The sequence below is a fragment of the Oncorhynchus gorbuscha genome, linkage group LG11 (genome assembly GCF_021184085.1).
Source record: "Oncorhynchus gorbuscha isolate QuinsamMale2020 ecotype Even-year linkage group LG11, OgorEven_v1.0, whole genome shotgun sequence".
Lineage (NCBI taxonomy): Eukaryota > Metazoa > Chordata > Actinopteri > Salmoniformes > Salmonidae > Oncorhynchus > Oncorhynchus gorbuscha.
In genome coordinates, this window is record NC_060183.1 from 74,232,238 (window position 1) to 74,259,544 (window position 27,307).

The 27,307-nt window shown below is 39.5% G+C and overlaps 2 protein-coding genes across 9 annotated transcripts in view; one reads left to right on the plus strand and one right to left on the minus strand.

Moving 5' to 3' along the window:
* The window catches only part of dennd1a (DENN/MADD domain containing 1A), a 188,504-nt gene extending 186,277 nt beyond the window's left edge, over window positions 1-2,227 (minus strand). For all 5 annotated transcript variants that reach the window (XM_046290448.1, XM_046290450.1, XM_046290447.1 and 2 more), the window contains exon 1: window positions 2,092-2,227. In XM_046290448.1, coding sequence (XP_046146404.1) covers window positions 2,092-2,108 — 17 coding nt within the window. In that variant the 5' untranslated portion in view covers window positions 2,109-2,227. The remainder of the gene's footprint in view (window positions 1-2,091) is intronic.
* Window positions 2,228-10,170: 7,943 nt separating this feature from the next.
* Window positions 10,171-22,781, plus strand: LOC123989439 (LIM/homeobox protein Lhx2-like). Of its 4 annotated transcripts, none has more exons than XM_046290452.1 (6): window positions 10,171-10,294; window positions 12,564-12,726; window positions 13,699-13,901; window positions 14,423-14,805; window positions 18,852-19,057; window positions 21,161-22,781. In XM_046290452.1, exons 1-6 carry the CDS (start codon window positions 10,212-10,214, stop codon window positions 21,455-21,457), a joined length of 1,335 nt encoding a protein of 444 aa, XP_046146408.1. In that variant the 5' UTR covers window positions 10,171-10,211; the 3' UTR covers window positions 21,458-22,781. The 4 variants fall into 4 exon arrangements, with proteins under 4 accessions (XP_046146408.1, XP_046146407.1, XP_046146410.1 ...); XM_046290451.1 differs by having other exon boundaries at window positions 10,172-10,294; window positions 14,420-14,805; XM_046290454.1 differs by lacking the exon at window positions 10,171-10,294 and adding an exon at window positions 11,687-12,253 and having other exon boundaries at window positions 12,551-12,726; window positions 14,420-14,805.
* Window positions 22,782-27,307: the final 4,526 nt, after the last annotated feature.

Genomic DNA, 27,307 nt, shown 5'->3' on the forward strand with positions numbered 1-27,307 from the left:
GTATCAAATTGAAATCTTATCAAATGTCTGCTTAATAATGTAACAACTACAACCTCAATCTGAGTACACAGCCTGGTTGCATATATTGTATGATCAGTCAGCATTGTTTGTTTTTTTACATCCTCTAAATACTACAACGGTAAGGAAGTGACATTATAGACCTATTACCGTGAGCAACCCAGGTTATTACTTTCCTTCTCGCCCACCTTCCAACAGTAGCCATAACCCAAATAAATAGAAAACAGGTTAGGCATACTTATCATTCACGTTGTAACATTATATGGCTATAGGTAGGGTGTCCAATCAAAAATGCATATTTTGACCAATGGGTAATGTAATATGTTAATTGTGTAGATAGTCCTCTAAGAAAATCAATGTTCCAAACCTCAAATCTGGAAAATAGCATGGCGTCAGCTAGGCTGGATGTTGGGTGAGAATTAAAGCTACCTGACAGGCTCACCATTGAATTCGTTATCTTTCTTCTCCAATCCGGAAGAAGTAAAACAATATAGTGGTAAGATAGATATCGATTTTGAGACGTGACATGTAGAATTTTCATATTTTAGTATACGCTGGACATATGAATGCGGAGTTCCTGTTATTTTTCAAAGACTTCTCACAAAAATGTGCATATCTCTGTGAAATGTCAAAGCATACCACAAGCTTTTTATTTTCAAAGCATTTTACATTTAATTCAGCTCGTGTCATGCCGCTTTTGCTATTTGCAACCCATGGAAACAACTTGAAAGACAATGACCAAAAAATGTCAAATCCTCAAAGGTTTTGGTGAGAAAGCTGCACCGCTCTGTCCACAGACCTTGTGCTTATTATCGAATGTATTAGGTTACAAAATCCACTTTTTTATATATAATGTTAATGATACGTTAGAGAAAGACCTTACTGATCAATTCAGAACACAAAGAATCAGATTTGTCCTGCTAAAATGTATTTTATAACAGGAATTGAAATTTCATCAACAAAGGGCATTTTAGCCCACTCTGGGCAAAGTGGGTGGGTACACTAACACAGGATACAATGGTGTCACTTTTACAGGGAACTATCTTCCACCGTGAAGGAAGAAGGGTAAGGGAAGTGTTTTGTTGGACACTTGCCATTTAGATGGAAAATATAGCACAGTAGGCCTATAGGGCAAAATAGCCTAAGATTAAGTATACTTTCAGTAATATAATACTTCACAAAGGCCATAAAACTACCACTGTAACATGGTGTTCTAATAAGAGGCAAAGTAACTTTGGTTATCTGAAATAAAAACAAGATCATGCCTTTTGGGTTTTAACACAAGACACTGATATCATTGACAGAAATAAGGGCATCTGTTGTAACATGACAGTTATTGTTATACTGCCATTGGATGAGTTTGGTGCAGGCCTAGGCTACTGTAAGTCAATGGACTGGTCATTGAGTAGCCTATTCATACTGCATCAGAAAAGTCCATATAATTAACTTTACAGGTCACCTGCATAGTTGCCACACATAGGCTAGGCTACTGTAGCCTATTGTACCGGAAGCACAATGTAAAGTTACCCTTGTCCATTTCAGTGATACATGACCATCAATACAGTGTAGCAATTGTAGCTGGCACCATTTTAATGATGGGCGGAAAGGCTAGACTGTATAACATTGTATCAATAAGCCAAAACATCGGTTCATTCCGCAATGGGCATGTTCCAATACATTGAACTCATTCCATCCACAGAACATATGCCCTGTAGGCATGGATGTGGTGTAAACCAGGTTACATTAATAGACCAACCTTGTCTGCCTCAAATGTTTACATTCCCTTCCATACATTGTCGAGAGCTAGACAGCGGGGCATATTGAGAAAACAGAGATGTATGCATATCCATAGTTGAGTTCTCTGCATACAGTATGTGTGGCATACTCTCATTGATGAGCAAATATTACTATTGTTCACTAAATGCTGAATGTTCCGGTAAACAAATCGTTCAGTCTGTCGCAACAAGTCTGGGCCTTGCACTGCCTCTCTCTCCCTCCCTCTTAACTCGCGCAAACAATGTATCCTATTAGCATTTGGGAAACAAGGGAAAGGAAAAAAGAAACTGCTCTTACTTGATACGGGACCCCATTTTTATGTCTCACAGTGTCCAAGTCTAGTGTCGTTTATATGGGGCGTTGATCCGTTTTTCGAGGGCTATTTTTCTGATAGCCCGTCAGAACGTCCTGGGTATCGCCATGGTCTCCTCGAGCGGATCACGCTACCAACGCACATTGAACCGTGGGACTTGTAGTCCCGTAGGAGCAAAACATGTATGTATCTGCAACCTCTCGCTGCCTCCCTATGAACTACATGTACCACAAAGCCAATCTTCGGCTACGTTTCAGTCGCATGATGCAGACGAAATGAGCCGTTTAATTTGCCACAGTAGAATGAAACAGTGATTACCAAACAAACGTGCTTGACAATGCACTATCCAATTTTGTTCTGTTCACACATACTGTTTTTCTCAGTATGATGAACTCTACATTCTAAGAATGCTCTGTCCATTGACGCACGGGACAAAATGTGCCGGTTGGTTCATTCTGCAATGTCATCCCTTTATCATTGCCAGCAAGTCCAGAGCATACATGCTGCAGTTCGAGTTTCCGTTATGCTCCCACTCACTCCTATTACACTGGTGGCTAGTGGTGGGGAACTACAGTTCGAGTCTCGACACTTTCTCCTGCTACAGTGAGACTGGGATGGAAACAATTGCAAATGTCCACAATATGATATTTGATAGCTGCGTTATATATACTGCATCCTACTATATACTAAAGTTTTAAAAAACTGCAGGTATTTATTTTGATAGCCTAATCAGCCGCCTAGTTGTTCTACAGTTAGGCTAGAACTGTAGAATGATGCTAATTATTTTTGAAATTGCACGTGTCGGTGACCTTGCAACCTCTGTTTCAGAAAATATAATTCAAAGTAATGTACAACTAACTTTTGCGCATATTGCGCTCAATTCAAGTGTGCTTCTCAAGTTATTAGGATAAAAGTGCTATTTCATTTTCGCAAGAAAAATAAATCATAGTTTAATTTTAAAAAATGTGGATCGTGTTGACAAGGATATGAGATGTTGTTGTCCTTGGTTGGAAAATGATAGGATAGAAATAGCATAGGCTACACACCAAATGTGATTTGACTAAGAAATCACAAGAAATAAAAGCACAAATGAATAAGATATAGGCTACTGTAGGTCAATTCGTAATACAAAAAAACCACGACGTTTTAGATTACCCTTGAATTAATGCTATGGATTGCATCGAATGTGTATGCCCAAATTACTCGTTTCGTTAAGAATGCTGTGCAATACTAATGAGCCTAATCAAAATGACAAAGTCATTATTTGCATTAAAGTGTTCCAAGTCATAACACATTAGTTACACTTACCATGATGATGATTTAACGATTTCATTGTTCACATTCAATTACTTTTATTAGCTCGCTCTCTCTCTCTCTCTCTCTCTCTCTCTCTCTCTCTCTCTCTCTCTCTCTCTCTCTCTCTCTCTCTCTCTCTCTTTGTATTCTAATGTACAAATGAGCCTGGTATTGTCAACATTAGCATAAGATGAATGATTATATTACTAAGAGATAAGCATCTGAAAGATACGGAAGAACATAAAATATTGATATGCTCTTACACAACTTTAATGTGTTTTCGTAAGTAAATTGTTCCAAATATCGGTTGGCCTGAGATGCACAATTAAAAACGTCTAAAAACCCATCGGTCAAGAGAAATTGGGTCACTGTGTTCAGAACCCCCTCCCCATTAGGCTATGTGTTGTGTACTCTCACCCTTATAAGGACATTACCACGAGTCACGACGACAATACTTTGGAGAGTCTCTCTAACTCTCTTTACGGTCATTTTCTCCTGTTGGACAGATTTTCAAACAGATAGGCCTAATCGACTTCTTACTGTACATGTTTAGCTGTGGACCACATCAGTGTTTTCAAATCCAGGTGTTTTTAGGTGTCAACATCTCATTCAAATGCACATTAGTCCATCGTCCATATTCCACGGCTGTGGTTTGGTACTCTCGTGACATACAGGCTTATTGCGAAAGCACCTGAGTGGCCTTATATTCTGTTATTTACAATGTATGTGGTTCTTGTCTGACTATATGAAATGAAATATAAATTGGTTATAGGACTTGAAGATGCATATTTAATATGATGAGATAGAGGACCTTCTTTCTAATGCCAGTTTATTGGTGCACTCGTTAATGTACACAATGAATAATAATACAGCGCAACTCAGGAGAACATCGTGAAATATGATTTTATCAAACTTAATTGGCTTTTAGCTTATCATTAAACAATTAAACATATGTGTATACATTTAATGCATTGTGCATGCGTTCATAACCATCCACCACCCACCACCCCCAAGATGCCCCCCTCTCTTTCTACTTCTCTTTCTTTCCATCCCTCTCTCACACTGTCTTTCCCTCTCACACTCTCTCGCTCTCAGTTCAATTCAATTCTCTCTCTCGCTTCCTCTCTCTCTCTCTTTCACACACACACACACACACACACACACACACACACACACACACACACACACACACACACACACACACACACACACACACACACACACACACACACACACACACACACACACACACACACACACACACACACACACACACACACACACACACACACGCAGACAGAGAAATCCAATTTCCCCTTCATTTTAAACGAACAATGAGGATTAGGGTGAGGGATTTAAATGTGAAGTGGGCTTTTTCGTTCGGTGTATCGGAAGGGAAGGCAAAGGGAAAGTCCTGAACTTATTAGCGAGTAAAGTTGGGGTCCCAGCCCAAAAACAGAAAAATAACAATATATCACTAAATTCATTCTAGTCGCGCAAAGTAAACAAACCCATTGCGCGCAAGTAAACGCGCAGTGTTGAAACAACATCATAGCGCAGTTTTTAAATTATAGATGCACTTGAATTTAAAGAATAGAGAGCATACAATATTGACGTGTTCTATTCAATCAAATAAAACGTACATATGAATAACGATTTCTAGTCAATGCATAGGGCCACAACCAAAACAGTTGAGTTGATTCCCAATTGTATGCCAACTAGGCTACTTTATAGCAAGATGGTTGCCCTCTGCGTTGATAATACATTGGATTGCTGCATTTTTTTTATTCCATATGTTATGAGTATCTTATTATTAATTAGACTCTCCATATCAAGAAATATAAATAATGTATTATTATTTGAAATGTAAAACTGACATGTGAAAGCGAGCAATGGGGAGCTGTGCCACTGTGCCACTGTGCCAGGCGCACGATATCATGTGTGGAAACGCGCACGCGATTTGATCATGGTCCCTGAATCCAGTGAGCCCCATAAATGCAGGAACCTTGGTGACAAGGTGCATCATAAATTACGCGCGAAGGGGAATCCAAATGGATGTAGACTTCCAGGGCAAAAGGAGACCAGAGAAAGCGTTTTGAACGCAGACGTTGAGAGATTAAACAAAAGATTACCAGCGACATGAATACATAGAACACATAAATAACGGTGTTTAAAGATCTTTATACTTTTACCAAAAACAAATAAACTGACAAACAGGAGACAAAAGTATTAGTGTGTTGGTGCTGGTGTTGCTGGTGGCGGTGGTGTTGGTATTGGTGGTGCTGGTGCTGGTGTTATTGATGGTGGTAGTGCTGGTGGTGCTGGTGGTGCTGCTTCTGCTGCTGGTGCTGCTGCTAGTGCTGGTAGTGGGCTGACCTGTGCACAGGGAGACGGAGGTAATCTGCTTTATCCACAGGTGGGAATTTATTTAAAGCTCCTATGTAGCCATTTTGATCTCAATATCAAATCATTTCTGGGTAAGAATTAAGTACTTTTCTGTGATTGTTTTCTGGTCAGCTTCTTAGCAAAGAGCAATTTCTCAAGCAAGAAATTTGCTGACTGTCTGGGAGTTGTCTGAGTGGGGAGTGGGAAACTGAAAATGACCTGTTATTGGCAGAGAGGTTTGGAACTCTTTTTTTCTATTGGTCTATTAACTAATTAACGGCCTGGTGTGTCACCAGGCAGGGGAAAACTCCATCCCACCAAAACAGGCTGACCTTTCAGGTGGTCTTTTCAAACAGCCATCACACTAAAAACCATTATCATAATTTCCACAATTTCACAGTATTATTCCAACCTCATAGTGTGGAAATATATATAAAACACAGGAAATCACGTGTTGACTGCATTGGACCTTTAAAGAAGATAAGAGCACATGTTGGAGAGTGAGAATACAAGATACCACTAAACTCTGTTCAACAAATCCTCACAATATCATATTTTATCCACGCGCGCAGACGTGGGTAACTTTATGTTTAATGCATGAGCTAACATTATTCCAGACAGAAGACGTAAATGATAAATATGCATTTATTCAATTAAGGGTATTACATGAGTTTTTATTTGCATACGGATTTAGGACGTACCAAGGCTCTTTCGTGTTTGTGCTACGAGGGGGGCTTTTCTGCGCCTCCACGTTGTTTTAATTGAATAGATTACAGATAGGCTGTATGTGTAACTAAATCCTACCATAGTACACCTTGATACACGTCGAAATCCCGAGGTATTTGAGTTGTGGTATTCAATGTAAAATCATTTAGACCTTTTGTAACGGTTTCTTTTCAACTGTTGCTATCTCATTGTTGCAGGTTCATTGATTTCACTGGTCTTCTTATAATGTTGTTTGTTAAACCGTCATAAGCTGTTGTAATAGGCTATTCTAAATTACACATTGTTGACCCAACATCGAGTTAATTATTACTCAGCAAGTGATATTCGGATCCCCTTTACCTCAAACAAGTGGAGAGGATTAGAAATGTTATTTAAGTTCACTCGTTCGTTTTCGTTTGTTGTTTTACAACTTATTTCCAAAGTGAACTTCTATGCTAAGAACAAATAAATGACATTATCCCATATGTACGATTATCTCCCCATATTTTAAATTATAGAGCTAACTAATAAAAGGACACTTTTAACATCTCTCACACTCAAAGGCCGATATACAGGTTTCATGTTTTGAAATTAACATGTAGAGTAGGATGAAATAAACATTCAATCGTGTAAACAAACATGCATTATGTTTTGAAAGATGTCCAATAAATTAGATAATCCATGCTGTGCTATTTGGCAACCTGCAGAAACCAGCTTTTTCTAATACGCCATATCACTCCTGAGTGAGAAATAGAGTCGCTGGCGCATGTTCAGCGGGTGGCGCTACAGACCCACACACACGCTCAGGGGCGCGCGCGCACAAACAAGCACTAATTACATAAATCAGAAGTGACTGGTTGAAGTATTCAATGAAGAGGGAAATGATAGGCTCGATTGGGAAATCTCAAGACACAGCACCTAAAAGGGCAAAATATTTATTATTTTCCGAGTCATTGGGATATTCTTGTGTTTGTTTTCACGATGAGCTCCAAACCTTAATAACTACATCAAAACCCAAATAGTGTGTGGTGTTGGATGTTTGGATAAAAGCTGCAAACATCATTGTTTCTCACTCAAAAGATCCGAAGGACTTTATTTCTTTTCCACAATCCTTCTCCAATCCATTATTTGCTCAGGCTCTTCGCTTCGGGAGGTTAAGTAGGCCTAAGTGATACACAATAACATATCGTTTGAATGTATGAGCGAAAATGTGCCATATGCTTCGCCAGTCTTGGCAGCATGCGCTCGCGCCTTTGGCAAGCGCAAAGACTCCAAGCCTGTCAATGTGAAAGTGTTGGACATGCTTAAATGTTATCCTTGAAGCCTCCAACACTGAATCAGAAACACATGCAACCTACCACTGAATTCACTCCTTTCTCACGTCACAGGCCCATTCTCTCGTTTGACACTGACCCCGACCATATTTGAATAGGCCAATCAATTAAATGTGTCTTATTAATTTTGAAGAACAAATAAATAGTTCAGCTCAATTTTACTCAGTGATTTAGCAAATCCTCGTCTTGCCTTGTCCCGCCATTTTTTTTATACACGGGAAATATTCTCAAGGTAGATGTTCACTCTAAGTAGTCATGAAGTTAATACCCCACTTCCCCACGATATCACAGATCTCATTAAGAGCTGTTTGAAGCGCACGCACTGATAAATAAGGACCGAAGCATCACGCGGGCCAAAAAAAATATACTAACGAGGCTCGCTCAAACTCAAGGATATACTGGGCAGACATTCTTATTCAATGAGAGAACCAGGTGATGTTTGTGAGTTTCTCTGAATGGAAGAAACATCCACAACGTGATGAACTTAACTGACAAAGCCTACAGATACGATACTGTACATCCTTAAATACTTGAATGTTGATAGCCTAATGGAGTCATTGTGCAGGGATGACACAGGGGAAAATGTCTCCTGCGTGTTTTTTCCCCAGCTGTTTGATAAAACATAATATTTGATGTGGTATTAAAGGGAAATTTCAACAATTATCAATTTCATATTCATCTCCATCACCACCCCAACATCAACATATGTGAAAATGGTATAAAACAAATATGTAGTAAAAAGATGTGTTTCCAGTGACATCATCAACCAATTAGTAGACGATTAGTAGGCAATGCCTATTCACAATTGGTTAAAATCACATGATGCACACCGATTATGTCATGTGAAACACTTATATTCCTCTACTTTTTTTACAACAAAACATAGAAACGCCAATTTTCACATATGTTGATGTTGGGGTGGTGCTGGAGATGATTTATATAAAGTTTACATTTTTTGAAAGGTCCCTTTAAATGAACCTAAGGCAAGATACATTATGCTGGTGAGGATGGGTATCCTCAAAATAATCTATTAATTGGAGAATTATGAAGTAGGCCTATAGCAAAATATGCACTGCTTTTTGTTACTGTTCATTTATTTACCACAAAACTGTAAGAAAATAATGCATTGTGGTTGTAGCATAACCCCATGTAAAAATATGACATGGAAATGCATAAACTGTATTCACTGATTTAATGTCTATAGGAAAACTATAGGTTATTTGAAAGCCTATGTTTCATTAAGTAAATGTCCATAACATAATGTCTGATTAGTAGAACTATTATGTATATTATCTCTGATTAGTTAGTAAAACGATTATCTTGACGAGACATTCATTGTATGTTGACTGAGGTCGCTATTGTATAAAGTGAAACGCCTAATATTGTATGTATTTGTTTTATGGGACGCTGCATATGTTTGAATGGCACTACGCTGTGTCCAGCAGCATTCTAGGCAGAATAATAATATTGTGTCATCAATTATGGCCATGTATACAGCACCGGGACCCCTGAGAATAAGACGTTTTCTCCCGGTGTGTTTCAGAAGAACAAGCTATCCAAGGCAGACGGGATGCGTTACGAATCGCAAACGATGGAATACACGTCTCATTTGGCACGCGAGCATTTGTGTGTCGACAGTATAGGCTCCCAGCTTCGCGTGACTAAACGAAACTAATCCTCACATAACAAGCAAAGTAACACTTTTTGGTTGAGTGATAGCACTCTTTACATCCATGCTGTCTTTATTGAGGATTGTTGGTGATATGAACGTGTAATCGGCCTATAGGAAATGTTTATGTACATAGCAACTGATTTACCTATTTAAATAATAGCCTACTACCCTAAGAAAAATAACTATACGTAGGTATTCAAATAACACAGAATGAATTATTATTATTAGTATAGCCTATTGATATTTGTCAGATTTTGTTATTTTTATAGTTAAGAAAAAATGTGTTTTCCAGGTAGATAAAATGCGTAAATATCTATGTCAAGGGTATGGCATAACCAAAGAATAAGCACATTCGTATTGCTTTATGTGGCTAAATTAAAACAACCAATGTTCCCCTCAAAAAAAATACAAAATATATATATTTTTTTCGGATGCCTCATCTGGCCACCCATCAATGAGTCCCAGAAAGTTAGCCAATATAGCCACAGCCAGATGAAGAAATATGGAGGTAAAATCAGTGTAAGGACACGCTCAATGGCTGTTAATTACATGGATTAATCACAAGCTATTCTGCTGCAGCCCCGGCGCTGGTGGTATGATGTCGGGGGCGACCGAGAGCCCGGGTCCCCTGCGGCCGAAGGCGTTGTTCTTCTTTGTTGGAGTTTAAGTCACGGCTGTTGCGACGGAGCTGGTCCGGGCATTGTGTTGTCCAATGTGCCTGTTGGGGTTACGAACAGATGGTCCAGGAGTCAGCGGCTGCAGCGAAAGGATGACGTCGCTAAGAGGTGCAGTAAGGTAAAGAAGGACCTGTGATTTGTTCACCTGTCACTTTCCCTTTGTTGAGATGGATGGCACTCCACCGCGGAGTCAGACATTGACCGTCTGTCTGGGGTGTAGTTTGCCCAATAGTTCATTTTCTGATTTTCTCATTCTTCTTTTACACAATCAGTTGGCAAGGCTAAACTACAAATTATTACAATTAATAAAAACAACAATGGTGTCATTATGTTAATAGTGATTACAGTTATATAACAAAACAAGGGAAAAACAAACAATGATTTTCTGTAACTTTTCTGAGATGGACGAAAGATTAGCCTACTTAATATCACACACGCCGCGGGCACGCATATTAACACACACACACACACACACACACACACACACACACACACACACACACACACACACACACACACACACACACACACACACACACACACACACACACACACACACACACACACACACACACACACACACACACACACACACACACACACACACACACACACACACACACACACACACACACACACACACACACACACACACACACACACGGCACTGTGCCAACCATGCCATAGTGCGTTCCCATTCACCGTCCAATGTGATAAACTCAGAAAGCATAATAATGTTCGTTATATATAGCCAAATCCGAGTATTCTGTTTTCAAATTCAATCAATAGGATTGTAAACAGTATGCTATTCGTTTCAGTGAAATATAATTAATGCATGAGCTAAGTCTATTCCCAGACTAGGTAGATTCCTCACATAGCCCTAGTGTAGTTTGGCAATGACACAAATGGGAGTGTGATTGAATTCCAGCATCTATAAATGACTAATATTTCTTATATTTTCGTTTAGTTCTAGTTTAGTTTATTGAATGGTGTACACATAATTGTCAGCTAAGAGCTGAATTGCAGTGTACAGTCCATACCTAAAGAAATAATTACCTAAAGAAATAAGGTTTCTACTGTAACGTGCATACCATGGTTCTGACATCACACAATTTCCAAAAACTGGAGACCTTACCATAACTTTTTACGCGCAAATACGTTTTGAATAGGTTCTTCGTGTTTGCTCATGTTTATGCGTTGTTATGTAAACACTAACTGTCCTGAGATTAAATTACATGAAAAGTCAAAATATTATAAAAATCCTTTTGTCTTTTATAGAAATGAATAAAACTTCATAATCATCTCAGTGACATCGAAGACCACAAGGAAACAATAACGCTGAACAACACAAGAAGACATAACGGTCTTCATTTGGGCTTTTACATTTAAAACTCGAGCAATATTGAAATAAGGATAATTTTGGTGACGTTTGCAAACCAATGAACGAGTGAAATAGCTGCGTGACGTACAAGTCCCCGTAGAAAAGGCGCGGAGTGTAGCTATAGGTACGGAGAAGGTGGGAAGCGAAACGAGGCTGTGAGGCCGGTGCGGAGAGTCTTGATAAGAGATTTGTACTCATCGAACCAATAGTCAACTCCTCCTCCTAAATTGCACACACACATAGAGCTCAGTGATCGCTTTGCGAAGAGCTGGATACCTGTAAGAAAAGAACGTCTGTTTTGTAATAACCCGTGCTGGACACGAACAATTGTACGTTTTTACGCATTCCTTCCTTGCGTTTGTTTTTCTGTTATATTCGATCGATATTCGTCGGTTTTGAAATGTTTTGCGCCAGCATCCACAAGCAGTATTGAAATTCGCTGTTGTGAACTCAAGAGTGGAGGCCAGGATACTCACCACTACAATTCTACCGTGTTTTTAGTTGTTTTTTCTTTCTGTATTGTCTCTTGGAATAATTTTTGCCTTGTCCATTTTGGTCGTAATGCAAGTTGAACGTTTCAGTAGTCCTTGATCACTTTAATTCGATGACAGACTGAAATTGGTGCATTTTTGTGCATCTTGAAATCTGCAAGTTGAGCGCTGTTACTGGATCCAGAGTTTACATTGGGGTTTGCTGGTATGTTTCTATAACACTTCTGAGCTATTGTTTGTAAATAGTAGGATATTTTATATGATTTTCATAACGTGTTCAAAGATGGTGTAAACTATAGCCTATATTGAAAACTGAATATTTACTCGAATAATCCCTGCAATTACAAAGCACAGTGTTGTAAACGACAATGTTTTCTCAATATCTTTCTATTTTTTTGTAGCCTACCATCATTCTTGGCTTGGATTTTTTGACTTTCTAAAACAATAGATTGGAGCCATTCACTTTAAATGCATAATGGGCTAAATTTGCGTCTCATGGAAGTTTTGGCCTGCAGATCTGAGGGAGACGCTTGCAAGTGTAGCCCTCCAGTCTCCACGATGCTCTTCCACGGGCTCCCCGGAGGCGAGATGCAGGGGGTCATCGACGAGATGGACCGGAGGGTGAAGGGCGAATCTACCGCCATCAGTTCGGCTATAGACATGGGGGAAACTGAGACGGTGGGTGAATGTCATTTTAAAGAAGGACCTGTGCTGTTCAGGCATTTGATAGCACACATAAATATTTCATTTCGACGGAATATATGCTTAGAAAGTGAACTGCGATTAAAATATAATTCTTTATAAGATAGCAAGCAGCACTTAGCCGTTAGCCGTTCACATTTGCAAACCCTGTGTGCGTAAAGTATATTATTCAGGATTTATTGGTTAGTGTTTCGTATACCTCTGGAAAAACATGTTAGCCTACAATAACTTTGTCGTTTGATTCACGAAGTTTCTTTCAGCTGCATGTACATAGGCCCACTTAGAATTATGGTCAAATTTTTACACTAAACATGGTCCTATGTCTGCCCATTTTAAGGCCATGCATGTTCATTCACAACCCAATAATTCAATCTAACAGATAATCATCTTGAGCACTTTGATAGCCTATGTAGGTGGGATATTATAAGAATTGTCCAAAATATGTAAAATCTTCCATTGCTCTAAACACAATTATAATGTTTGATATTTTATTATTTTTTTATTTGTTTATTATGCCCAATCGAATATGTTTTGCAATAGGTCCCACGATTCATTAATTTGTGATAATATTGAGTGTTTCATGTGAAAGAAATGTTGATAAGGATGCGAAATTACATATACATATTTATTTTATAATATATGAACAAAAAAATATAGTTTCTGCTGCATTCAAATATTCCGGGCTAGGATTACGTGTTAGGCCTACCTTTTAGGCCGACGTGTTAGGCCTACGTGTTACATCATCCCACATTTAGGGTATATCTAGTGTCATCATTTTATATATTGCTTTCATGGCTGTATCCCTAAAAAGTATATGAACACATATTAAATATGTCTGCGTAAAATGTTGACTATTATACGGTATTGGCCTTGACATCCATTGGTGATATAATATCAATAATGTGTTCTTATTGTAAACATAAAACTGATTTCCCATTCCCTGTTCAGAGTATGACGTCCATCAACAGCGACCGTGTGGCCTTGTGCGCGGGATGCGGGGGAAAGATATCTGACCGCTACTACTTGCTCGCGGTGGACAAACAGTGGCACATGCGCTGTCTCAAGTGCTGCGAGTGCAAACTAAACCTCGAGTCCGAGCTTACCTGTTTCAGTAAAGACGGCAGCATCTATTGCAAAGAAGATTACTACAGGTAACCAAGACACAAGGCTACGCCTATGACAACAACAACAACAACAGGCCAAGCAAGCATGAAAACAAGAGCGACATCCAATTACGCCTACAACTAGCATACTTAGGCACCAGCTGCTGCTACTCCAATGACAAGCCTGTAACCCCTTTCAGAGAGTTAGTGATGGTATAGGCTAATGTTCCCAAAGCATGGTAGCTTGTTATCCATTTATTATATACAAATTACAACAAATTAGCCTATACTATTACGATTCTGGCAGGCCTGTGCTTGCTTTGGATGCTTTACTAGTCTAAACCAAAATATCATATTTGAAGTGGCAAAATGTCAAGAATACACAAACAAATATGAAGGCCTGAAGGCATGACACCTTTTACGCATGTTAATTAATATGCCTGTATTGCTTAATAACAACTTTACATCAATGTTCTTCATCGTATTGTCCACAAACTAAAGTTTGCTGACCATGTTGTGAATCTAAATTCTGTACGTGTTTGTGTCATCCGCTCTCTTCTCCCAAGCAGGAGGTTTTCCGTCCAGAGGTGCGCCCGGTGCCATCTCGGGATCTCCGCGTCGGAGATGGTCATGCGGGCGAGGGATTTGGTCTACCACTTGAACTGTTTCACCTGTACAAGCTGCAACAAAATGCTCACGACCGGAGATCACTTCGGAATGCGGGACAGTCTTGTGTACTGCCGGCTCCACTTTGAGACACTCATACAAGGGGAATATCAAGCGCATTTCAATCACGCGGGGGATGTAGCCTCGGGCAAAGGACTTGGCGAGAGCGGCACGGGAAACTCGCTGGGGATGCAGTATTACAACGGCGTCGGTACGGGGCAGAAAGGAAGGCCGAGGAAAAGGAAAAGTCCCGGGCCTGGAGCAGATCTGGCTGCTTACAACGCAGGTAGGACGAGTTTGTATATACCGGTTACCCATGAATGGCATTATGGTCATCAACAAAAGTGCCACGAAGCAGTAACACACAGTTGTAATGCGGTTGACTAATGTTGAAATGAAAGAAAAAATGACTACTCTATTTCATAGTGTGTGTGATATCTCTATTGGAATGAAAGACAATTAAGAGCTAAAGAGTGTACTCATTTGAACTATCTATTTGGATGAAAATACACTCTTCTGAAAAAGATCTGTCGCTTATTTCGATGGACTGGGTTACCTACTTTCAGTGAGAAATATCATATTTTGTCTGAACCGTTTTGGAAAATACAAATGTCTATACAAACTTTGAAACGTTGGAAAACAATGAGCAGTTAATCAGGCCTATGCATGAACTAAATGATTCCATCAAATTGTACGTAATATTACACAATGTTGTGCTCTGGATGTTTTTACGCAGAGACTAAGCCTGCCGTATTTTTAATCTGACGGATATCTATGTTGATTTATTGAATAACTCACCTTTATTAGACAGCATTATTCTAACAAGATTTATTATTTGGTCAAAGATGTGAGGGAAAATGTTGAAGTTCATTGGAATCCTCTGTTGATTTGTGGAATGGGAGCGCCCTTGGGCCTACTGATGCATCCACTTCCAATCTAATAGATTCAGATAAACTATCTATAATAAAGAAAAACTACGAGATGAACTCGCATAGCCCACTAACTAAACGGCGTTAATGCATTCAAAGAGAAACTGCTTCTGAAGGCCTACTCAATTCTGCATGTCCTACACTAATATTCTGTATGTTCCATTTCAATATGCTACAGAGTGACGTGTGAATAATGAAATAATGTCTTGAAACACTCCATTGGATTATTATTGAAAACATTTTCTCATAAACGGTCGATTTAGTCTCCTAAAACCTCTCAAAACTTGGAACCTCTCTCAAACCTCGTTAAAAAAAGAGTGGTTCGATGTGAAAGATTTTTAGACGACAATAGAAGCAGACAAGTGGAAAATAGCTCAGATGGGGAGTAGGACTTCAAAAAAGATGAGGGGGGGGGGACACGACCAAATTCCCAGACCCATGTTCACTTGTTGAGTCTCGCTGTTTGTTGGGTTTTGGGGTCGGTAAATCAATGTCGGATTGCTTGTAGAACATGGGAGCACCTGTGTAGAATCCTGATTTAAACTTCCCCAGTGAGGCTGGAGAGCAAGTCTCCCACATCCAGTAATATGTTACCCCTTCATAAATAAAGAACCGACTTGCGCACCACCACGGAGCTCTTGTTCTGTCATACTTTTTTGGGAAAAAACACACGACTGACATTTTGAAAAGCGATACTTGCTATTCAGTATGTCTACTCATCATTCACAAATTTAGTTACATGTGTAGGATCAGGACAATATGGATTGGCCTAATAAGGATAGGCCTAGATATGTATATCACAGGAGGCTGCCGAGGGGCTGCTCATCATAATGGCTGGAACGGAGCAAATGGAAAGGAATGACACCATCATTCCACCAATTCCGCTCCAGCCATTATCACGAGCCCGTCCTCCCCAATGAACGTATATCTGTTTTTCGAGAAAAGGATACGATCTACAATCTAAATTTGTCTAGCTTTATAATGCGGCGGCATAAGGTGATTTGAATAAGAAAGGCGAAAAGTCGAAAGCCGCAGTAAGCACTTGAGTTAGACATGAATGTTAGCGCTAATAGTTAATACATTGGGTCCATTCTCTGGCATTCTGTTTTGGGAAAGAGATTTTGGATTTTTATTTGCATAATATTTTGTATAGTTCTGAGTGTGCTTCACGAACCATGAGCATGAAAATGTAATTACATAATATTTATACATTATTTAAAAGACCTATTTTATAAACAAATAAAAATAATTCTGTCAGGATTATGGTATAAAATTGATATATAAATGAGTACTATTATTTGCACAATTTCCTCCAAATCTGATATATAAATACATAAATAAACGATATATAAAATAAAGTATAATTACATTTGAATGAAATACAGGTTTTCATTCTAAAACAAACGGACATAGGCCTAGACCTATCTTCTTTTTCTCTGACCCACTTCTTTGACCCTACATCTCAAATCTAATCAAATTCTAGCCTGCAGTGTTATACAATATAGAATAAGGCCTTTTTCTTTCTTTCCCTTTTTCTTTCTTATTTACTTTCTTTCTGTCTTTCTTTCATTCTTTCGTTCTTTCTTTCTGTTTTGGGGTTTGCTGCCACCTGAGGGCGTTTATTGACACCCTTCACAATCATCAAGAGGTCCAGATTCTATCAAACCTTGGTTGCACTGCATCACACTGACCATTCACAGTGAAAAATAAGTCTATCAAACCTTGGCTGCACTGCATCACACTGACCATTCACAGTGAAAAATAAGTCTATCAAACCTTGGTTGCACTGCATCACACTGACCATTCACAGTGAAAAATAAGTCTATCAAACCTTGGCTGCACTGCATCACACTGACCATTCACAGTGAAAAATAAGTCTATCAAACCTTGGTTGCACTGCATCACACTGTCCATTCACAGTGAAAAATAAGTCTATCAAACCTTGGCTGCACTGCATCACACTGACCATTCACAGTGAAAAACAAGTCTATCAAACCTTGGCTGCACTGCATCACACTGACCATTCACAGTGAAAAATAAGTCTATCAAACCTTGGTTGCACTGCATCACACTGTCCATTCACAGTGAAAAATAAGTCTATCAAACCTTGGCTGCACTGCATCACACTGACCATTAACAGTGAAAAATAAGTCTATCAAACCTTGGCTGCACTGCATCACACTGACCATTCACAGTGAAAAATAAGTCTATCAAACCTTGGCTGCACTGCATCACACTGTCCATTCACAGTGAAAAATAAGTCTATCAAACCTTGGCTGCACTGCATCACACTGTCCATTCACAGTGAAAAATAAGTCTATCAAACCCTGGCCTCACTGCATCACACTGTTCCTTCACTGTGAAAAATAAGTCTATCAAACCCTGGCCTCACTGCATCACACTGTTCCTTCACTGTGAAAAATAAGTCTATCAAACCCTGGCCGCACTGCATCACACTGTTCCTTCACTGTGAACATGCATGGCAGCACTGCATCACACTGTTTCTTCACTGTGAAAATGCATGGCAGCACTGCATCACACTGTTCCTTCACTGTGAAAATGCATGGCAGCACTGCATCACACTGTTCCTTCACTGTAAAAATGCATGGCAGCAGCCATAACTCTGTGTTACGCCTTAAGGTGTGCTTTTGGAAAAAGTCCTTAATATGCACTAAACATTTCCCGTTGTATTATCTATTGACACCTTTGACAAATGGATTTGTTGTCCCCATTTTTTAATGAGTGATTAGTAACACTTTACAGTGATTTTTCCAGTATATACAACAATTTGTGTATTGTTACACTGTACTTACAGAAGCAAAAAGTGAACATGCTGTAAACTCAGTCTAATAATGATCAATTGCAATACTTTTTTTACACTGTACTACTTATACAGTGATGAGAACACTAAAGATATGTGTTGCTACCCAGTCAATCTCGTGCGTTTTTCATGTCAACATATGATTTATTTATATGATTTATTATTTGTTTAATTTTCTCTCAGAGTTGTGGTTATTAAGGAGTAATGAGCTTTCCTGTCAACAAATAGGACACACGGTCTGTCTGCCGTAGCATTCACAAAAACAACAACAGCAACAACAACAACACATTGGAAAACTCTGATTATGTAATCCCAATGAATCTAACAATAAATGTAATCTCAGTTAACACAGAAGTAAAATCTCAAATAATTTGGTCGGCTGCGTGATACATTACTGTATCTATGCTTGAGATAAATTTAGAGTCCCGGCGAATCTCGACCCGAGAATCTTCCCACGGGAGATTGAAAATGGTCAACAAAGTATCGTACATATCTTATTGTATCGTATTGAATCATATTTTATTGTATCATATCATATCGTAACCATAAACTAAACTGTGTGTGTTGTCCCGCCCCCTTCAGCGTTAAGTTGTAATGAGAACGATGGAGACCACCTGGACCGAGACTCCCACTACTCCTCCAGCTCCAAGTCCAAGCGCATGCGCACCTCCTTCAAACACCACCAACTGAGGACCATGAAGTCCTACTTTGCCATCAACCACAATCCGGATGCCAAGGACCTGAAACAGCTGGCCCAGAAGACAGGTCTCACCAAACGGGTGCTGCAGGTGAGAAAGAGGATTCATTTTTATAAAGGATCATTATTTACACACATGTATGTTATTGTATATAGTCCACTGCTGGGCCCATATTGAAAAAGTGTCTCAGACTATGAGTGCTGATCTAGGATCAGTTTGATATAATATTAATAATAAAGATGATAAGGACAGGGGGTCCAGAACCTAGAGCAGCACTTCTACTATGAGACGAATACGGGCATTGATGCTCATTGGATAAGTGTAAACTGCCTTGATGCTCATTAGATAAGCGTGAGCTGCATTGCATTTAACCAGTCACGAATACTGTACATCATTCCTATTTGTTCGGGATATCTGCATGCTTCGGTTTAGTGCACCACAGTCCCAATCCCACAGAATTAAATTCAACATGTACATACAGTATCTCTGAGCCCAAGCTACTGCATTTGTCAGATCGTTTTATCAAAAGGGAGGCTCAGTTTAGCAGTGGGATAGTGCATCATTTTATCCCGGTGATAATGTGTTAACCTTTGGGGCAAGGCAGCAATCTACATTGCTGTTGCCAGTTGCTGTTGCAAGGCTAGCTGTGTGGTTGTATTGATCTGGTAATGCTGTAATGTTTACCTTTGTGGAAATGTAGTATTTAGGAGTATGATAATGTATTAACTGTGAGATGGGCTGATGTTGACTTACATCATGATACTGCTATTATGCTACTACATAATCATTGTTTAGTGGTGTTCAGTGGTAAGATAATACTATATGTGCTGTGATAATGTGGTAATGAACCACATGATAATGTTGATAACAACCTGGGCCACATTTGATGGTAAAAAAATACTTTAAAGTACTACTTAAGTAGTTTTGTGGGGTATTGTACTGTACTGTTTATATTTTGGGAAACTTTTACTTTTACTCCACTACATTCCTAATGAAAATATATAATTTTTACTTCATACATTTTCCCTGACACCCAAAAGTGCTTGTTACATTTCGAATGCTCAGGCAGGACACCAACATGGTCCAATTCCTGCACCTATCAATATAACGTGTTGTCATCCCTAATGCCTCTGGCGGACACACTAAACACAAATACCGTGTTTGTAAGTGATGTCTGAGTGTTGGTGTGCCCCTAGATGTCAGTAAATAAATAAATAAAATACTAAATTGTGCCATCTGGTTCGCTTAATATAAGGAATTTGATGTAAAGCATTTACTTAACTTTTTACTTTTACTCAAGTATGACTGTTGAGTACTTTTTCCACCACAGTACTTAAGCACATTTAAAACCAAATACTTTTAGACATTTACTCAAGCAGTATTTTACCGGGTTACTTTACTTTTACTTGTCAATTTCTGTTAAGGTATCTTTACTTTTACTCAAGTATGACTGTTGAGTACTTTTTCCACCACTGTATGTGTACTTGTTTTACATGTAGAAGTAGTAAATATTGACACAACATAATATTAGAAATTGTGCTCCCTGAATCTGTACTGTTGTAATAAAGAAAATGATAATGGTGCAAAATGCAAAACACATCTAACAGGGAAGTTTTTGATTTATGTAATTGCTCAAGTAATACGATTATCCCAAACAAACCGGCCAAGCTATTTCCATCCCATTCAACATAATCAGCACAATTACACAAGAGTAAAAACATTTAGTCCTCACACAATCAGTAGAGATATCTCTTGGTATAAGTCATAGCCTATCAAGAGAGGACCCAAAGCTTTTTGAAATCTTTTTTTTTATGTGAGAAGAAAAAGTGTCAGCGAGTTATCGTACCAGCTGTTGAGCATTCGATAGGGGAATTCAAAAACACACAGCGGACCATTTGCAGAAGTATAAATAACTGCAAATGAGAAAAAACTGACATGCTGTAAAACACAGATATAATGAACAAAACGAGGACAACAAAGCCAACGTTTGGCTTTGATGAATTCCATTTTTCATGTTTGTCGTTTTGATTTGAAACACTCCCCCCCGCTCTCTCTGTCTCCCCCGCTCTCTCTGTCTCCCCCCCGCTCTCTCTGTCCCCCCCCCCACCCTCCCCGCAGCCCTGCAGCTTCTGTTCACCACACTAACACTTTTCGAATGGGCAAACATTTAAATATGTTTTTGGTTCTTTGAAGGTTTGGTTCCAAAACGCCAGGGCCAAGTTTAGACGGAACCTACTACGTCAGGAGAGCACAGGGATGGACAAGGTGTCGGATGGGTCCACTCTACCAGGGGGGTCGCCTTCGGGCCCCCACTCCGAGCTCTCCAACGCCTCAATGAGTCCTTCCAGCACCCACACCACCCTCACGGACCTGACAAGCCCCTCTATTCCGTCGGTTAACCCTCTACTGACCGCCGTGCCGGGGGGCATGGACCCCCACGACTCCATGAGTATGAGTCCTTCCCAGACCACCCTTACCAGCCTCTTCTGATGTTACCAACACCACCCCATCCCATCGCAGACCACCCTTACCAGCCTATTCTGATGTCACCGACCGCACCCCATCACACACCACCCTTACCAGCCTTTTCTGATATTACCTACCCCATCCCAGACCACACTTACCAACCTCTTCTGAGGTCACCGATCCCACACCACCCCACCCCTCCCTAAACCCATCCAACACCACACCAGGTCACTCAAAGACTAAGAGACTGAAGAGAGAGACACTTAAATACATGATATTCCCTGTGGACCTCAGATTACTGCCCCGTCTATTTCTAGTCTTTGTATGAGTAGCAACTAAAGCCTTACAGAGCGGTCGGTTTGATTTCATCAAGAGCTGAAGATACTTTTTCTGTTTTCATCTTTGTTTCCTTTCCACGTTGGCTGACTGATACTACCGAGATGTAGATTCTCACTCCACCACCCCGACCACTCTGTTTCTAGGTAGAGATTTTTTAAAAATATATACAAAAATAAAAAAGACAATGGAAAAGGACTGTGAAACTGAAAATGTATTTGGAAAAAACATTGGAGAGTGTAAAATGCAGATACAAAGTACTGTAGCAAGGTTATCCGGAAGACTCTAGCGTGCCTTATATATTTTATCACACTGAGGAATCCCTGATCGGATAGATGTCTGATCTAGGTGGCATATTTCTTGAAATATTTGGTTGAAGGATGGGTGACCCACTGACAAACCGCGTTTGCTTACAACATGGCAATGAAAGCAATTCTACTTTACAATTCACTCTGCACACAGTGAGGACTGATCGATGAAATAGAAATAGCATTGATGAGAATTAGAATTACATTGATAAAGTTAATATAAAGATATCATGGTCATTATCTTTTAGACTCAGTCATTGCTTGCAGTACACACCAGTAATAGTTGGTTACAACTTCGATATTTTGTAACAATAAAGTGTCGTATGCGGAAATGAGATATAATGTATATTGATATCTGACTCGTTGCTTGATGGAATTGCAATGATACTATTTACAGTCCCCATTTGAATACACAACACAAGTAGCTACAACATATCGAGCTATTTTCCAGCATCACACTGTTTGGTTTATGAATTGATAGCTGTAACATATGGATTAAGTTTTCATATTGAGATATTATCGGTCTATTTGAATATTGGCTCATTCGTCACTACATAAGAGTTTATATCAGTATAGTGTACCAGATGCACTTCTACAGTATATTGTACCAAATGCACTTCTACACACACACACACACACACACACACACACACACACACACACACACACACACACACACACACACACACACACACACACACACACACACACACACACACACACACACACACACACACACACACACACACACACACACACACACACACACACACACACACACACCGTACTTACCTCAGTCTGAAGGTCTTTCTATGTTCTTACTGCTGTAACCCAGCACTCTGATTTTGATTCTCAAAGTCCCCACAATGTAGGATTATAACATATAAGAAATGTGCTTAGAACTGAGATGCTTTATGGGTACATCTAACAATGGCACCCCTAATCTAAACAAATCTTAAAGACCACTTCTAAATACTTATTTGGAATTGCCCGCACAAAACATGGTTGATTGAAATTGTCCCCACAACATTGTTCCTTGTGGGGACCTGTCTGAATATTGGTTTCGGTACAGAGAAACTAATCAGGGATTTGTGTGGTTGGCAAATAAACCAACTTTACCTGGGTCGTGTTCATTCGGACACACGGTAGCAAAACGTTTTGTAATGGAAAACGGAAATGAGCGTTTCTTATTAGACAAATTCACGTAGTACCTCCTCGTTTTGGACTGTTGTTTTCCTGTTTGGTGCCTACTAGAAGCTGGTAGGACTAGGAGTGTTTCTGATATGGAGAATCAAGCTGCCTTCCTTTTGACTGTGACTACCTTTACTTATGGATGAGGATGGTGCTCTTACCTTCTCTTTATCCTTGTATGCATGGAGAGCTGCTGTTGGGATTCAACATCCCTTTAACTACAGTCTTTAGTTTGTTTGTTTGTCCTTCCATTCTTGTACAGTTGCCCCCTTTTGATGTACTTAAGCCTTCAGTTCTTTCAAAACATAAAATGGTGGACAAAACATGACCTAGTCTGTTGTTTTTCTGAAGTTACTACCTATAGGATATCACACGCACATGCGCACACGCACTCACACACACACGATGCATGTGCACAGATGTGAACCTATATGTTTTTATTGTATTTTCTGTGTATAAAAGTAAGGATTACTTGTGATGTTCCACAGGGTTCTATTTTCGGTTCGTTGGAGTCCGGTTGGAGGGCCACCTAGTCTTGAAAGAGAGATTGATATCCGCACACTATTGAATGCCCCAGCTGTTTTGTTGCTGTGAGAGACCACATTGTCCCAACATTGTTGCATGCCTTTTTAAAATGACATTTAAAAATAATTAATCCCATTTGGATTCTAATGTAATTTGTGTCGTTTAGCAGAAACTCTTATCCAGAGCAACCTTCGGCATGAACATTTACAGGGAGTCTGAATGACAGTACAATTACTGAATGCATCTATCTTTTCTGTCCATATAGTTTTTTAAATACAGTGCTTCCACCCACACTAGGAAATCAGCTTGCTGTGGCTGGCAGCTCGCCAGAAAAATCTCACCATAAAATAGACGTTTCGTAGAGGGAGCCTTTCTCTTATGAGTTTGAGCAATATGTCTTCAATTTTCACATGGCACCAGCGTCATCCAGACCAGCTGAATCAAATTACTGAGGTCTGAAGAATGTTCTCTTAAAAACGTATTCAAATAACTTTGGTAAAATAAATATAAACTGAAGCTTTTAACGGTCATATGTTTTTTTCTCTTTAATGGCCCTCTTGCTCGGTTTTTGCCCTTAAGTGATCCTGTACAGAAAGAGGGGTATTGATCGAAAAGGAAGAGTGAGAACACAGGAAGTCTGCAGTTTTGAAGTTTTAAGGTATTGTCAACAGCAAAAGGTCAATAGTACAGGTAATTGTTAATGTGTCCACAACTTGATCATAATAAAAATGGTTTGACTTTTAAAAAAAAGTTGGCTATATTATTTACCATTATTTACCACCTGGGATCTACTAAGAAATTACAATGTCATGAGAGGAAATGTACTCATACATTTCCAATAGTCCCATTTTGGGACTATTCCATTGGTTCTATTATACCTGGCAAGCTAAATCAAACTCACCTAAAATACTTTAAAGGGGCAATCTGCAGTTCAAACAATGACAGAGCGGGCGCCCCGCCACTGTTTTGGTAAATAGCTGAGGGATGGGGCTGAAGAAATGTATCCAATCTCAAATTCATAGACAGAGCTATAAATGCAAGAACTGACCATCCGTGAGATCAGAAATATAGTTTCAACCATTTTTAAAGGCTATAAAGTGTTTGTTTACAATGACTTTGTTTACAAACAAAAGATAAAACAAGCTTATATGTTGGGTTGTATTCTGATGGGAACCTACAATTGAACTAAACTCATGAGGCATTTCTAAGTTATATTCTTCAAGAATCAATTGGTACATTTAATTAATTTAAAAGTAAAACAAATGGATGTAGCAATAGCAGGTTGCCCCTTTGAAGTATTTGAAAATATTGGACCATGGTCTGGTACATTTTAATTGTCACCAAGCAAAAACTACTGGTGTAGATTCTTAATTTAGCCAGTTTGCTACAGCAGCAAAGTAATCCTGCAGCAACAGGAAACGTTAATTATTATGTGGAATATATTTAACAGACATTTTTGTAGGGGTTGATACATTTTTTATTAGGGCAAATCAAATCTGAAAATTCAAAGTGGAAATTATAAACTTTAGATATTTTTATTTATTATAAACATTTTTTATAAACTTTTTAAAACTCACGTTTGCATTTCCTGGTGAGCATGAAAATATTCAGCAATAAAAGTGATCAAATTAAGATCCTCCATCTGTATGAGAGAGGAATATCAGCATCAGGTAGGTAGTGTTCTAAAGTACAGTGCTACCAAAGTAATACCATTCATGAAAATAGCACTCTTATCAAACAATTACCACTCTGATGCCTTTTTCAGCTGGTTAGCACATGGATGCCTGTCAGTAGGAGCGCTGTGCAAGGTGTTTGTTATCACGTATGTTTCAGAAATGAGGGAGCACTGGCAACAGTGTGTAAGGCCAGCTTTCAACACTGCACCAGTCCCAATGTTACCAAGTTATAAGACCCAGGTACAGCAGAATTAGAGGCTGAATTGTAGCAATGCTGTATTTGGTAGGATGGGTGTTGAAAAACGCCCTCACCAAGAATTTGGGTCCACAAATATTAGAAATGTACCTCATGTTATGGATATCAAGGAAGTAGTATGTTATATAGACCCAGGTCGTGTCCATTAGGCACCAAACAAAAGAAAACGGATTAAAACATAGAAGGACTACCTGGACTTGACCAATAAGAAACACACATTTTGACCTAATGAACACAACCCTGGTGAGGCAGCTATTGGCTTACACTAGCCACAGCTGGGGGATTGCAATGTTGAGTGCAAAACAACAGTAATAGTAGCCGACGGACACCTGTCTATATTCTACAGAAGCAGGGAGCCATCTTAACGCTGCTGAAACAACTGGATCCCACACCTTAGACCTTGACATATCTAATAACTATATACATTTGTTTGATAGCTGCAGTATGTAAAAAGTGTTGTTTTGTTCAACATTTCGCTTCACTTCTTCTGTGGAGCTTCATAATTACTACTATTGGTACCCTGGCCAACTAAAATGTTATATTCCCATTTGCTCAAATATGGGCATGAAGACTGGAATTCTGTAAAATCGCTGAGAAAGAAGAGGACGAAGACAATCTGACCAGGGATCAGAAGATACTGTCTAATAGCTAGATACGAAGCCTGCCCTGGATAGAAGACAATCTGACCAGGGATCAGAAGTTACTGACTAATAGCTAGATATGAAGCCTGCCCTGGATAGAAGACAATCTGACCAGGGATCAGAAGTTACTGACTAATAGCTAGATATGAAGCCTGCCCTGGATAGAAAGAGAATAAACACATGTCATTCTAATGAGCCAAATCCAGGTTGGCTAGAACTTCCTGTCTGTATGATCACTTTGAAATGAGGCTGACGGAGGACAGTGGCTGACAAATAAACCAGCAGACCCTGATCCTCACATTCACCTATTTATGTCAGTTTAAAGTCAACTGTGTGTGTGTGTGTGTGTGTGTGTGTGTGTGTGTGTGTGTGTGTGTGTGTGTGTGTGTGTGTGTGTGTGTGTGTGTGTGTGTGTGTGTGTGTGTGTGTGTGTGTGTGTGTGTGTGTGTGTGTGTGTGAGAGAGTGTGTGTTTTGAGATTGTTTGTGTGCGTGTGTGTGTGTGTGTGTGTGTGTGTGTGTGTGTGTGTGTGTGTGTGTGTGTGTGTGTGTGTGTGTGTGTGTGTGTGTGTGTGTGTGTGTGTGTGTGTGTGAGAGAGAGTGTGTGTTTTTGAGATTGTTTGTGTGCGTGTGTGTGTGTGTGTGAGAGAGTGTGTGTTTTTGAGATTGTTTGTGTGTGTGTGTGTGTGTGTGTGTGTGTGTGTGTGTGTGTGTGTGTGTGTGTGTGTGTGTGTGTGTGTGTGTGTGTGTGTGTGTGTGTGTGTGTGTGTGTGTGTGTGTGTTGTGTGTGTGTGTGTGTGTGTGTGTGTGTGTGTGTGTGTGTGAGAGAGTGTGTGTTTTGAGATTGTTTGTGTGCGTGTGTGTGTGTGTGTGTGTGTGTGTGTGTGTGTGTGTGTGTGTGTGTGTGTGTGTGTGTGTGTATGGAGCAGGGATCACAGCACAT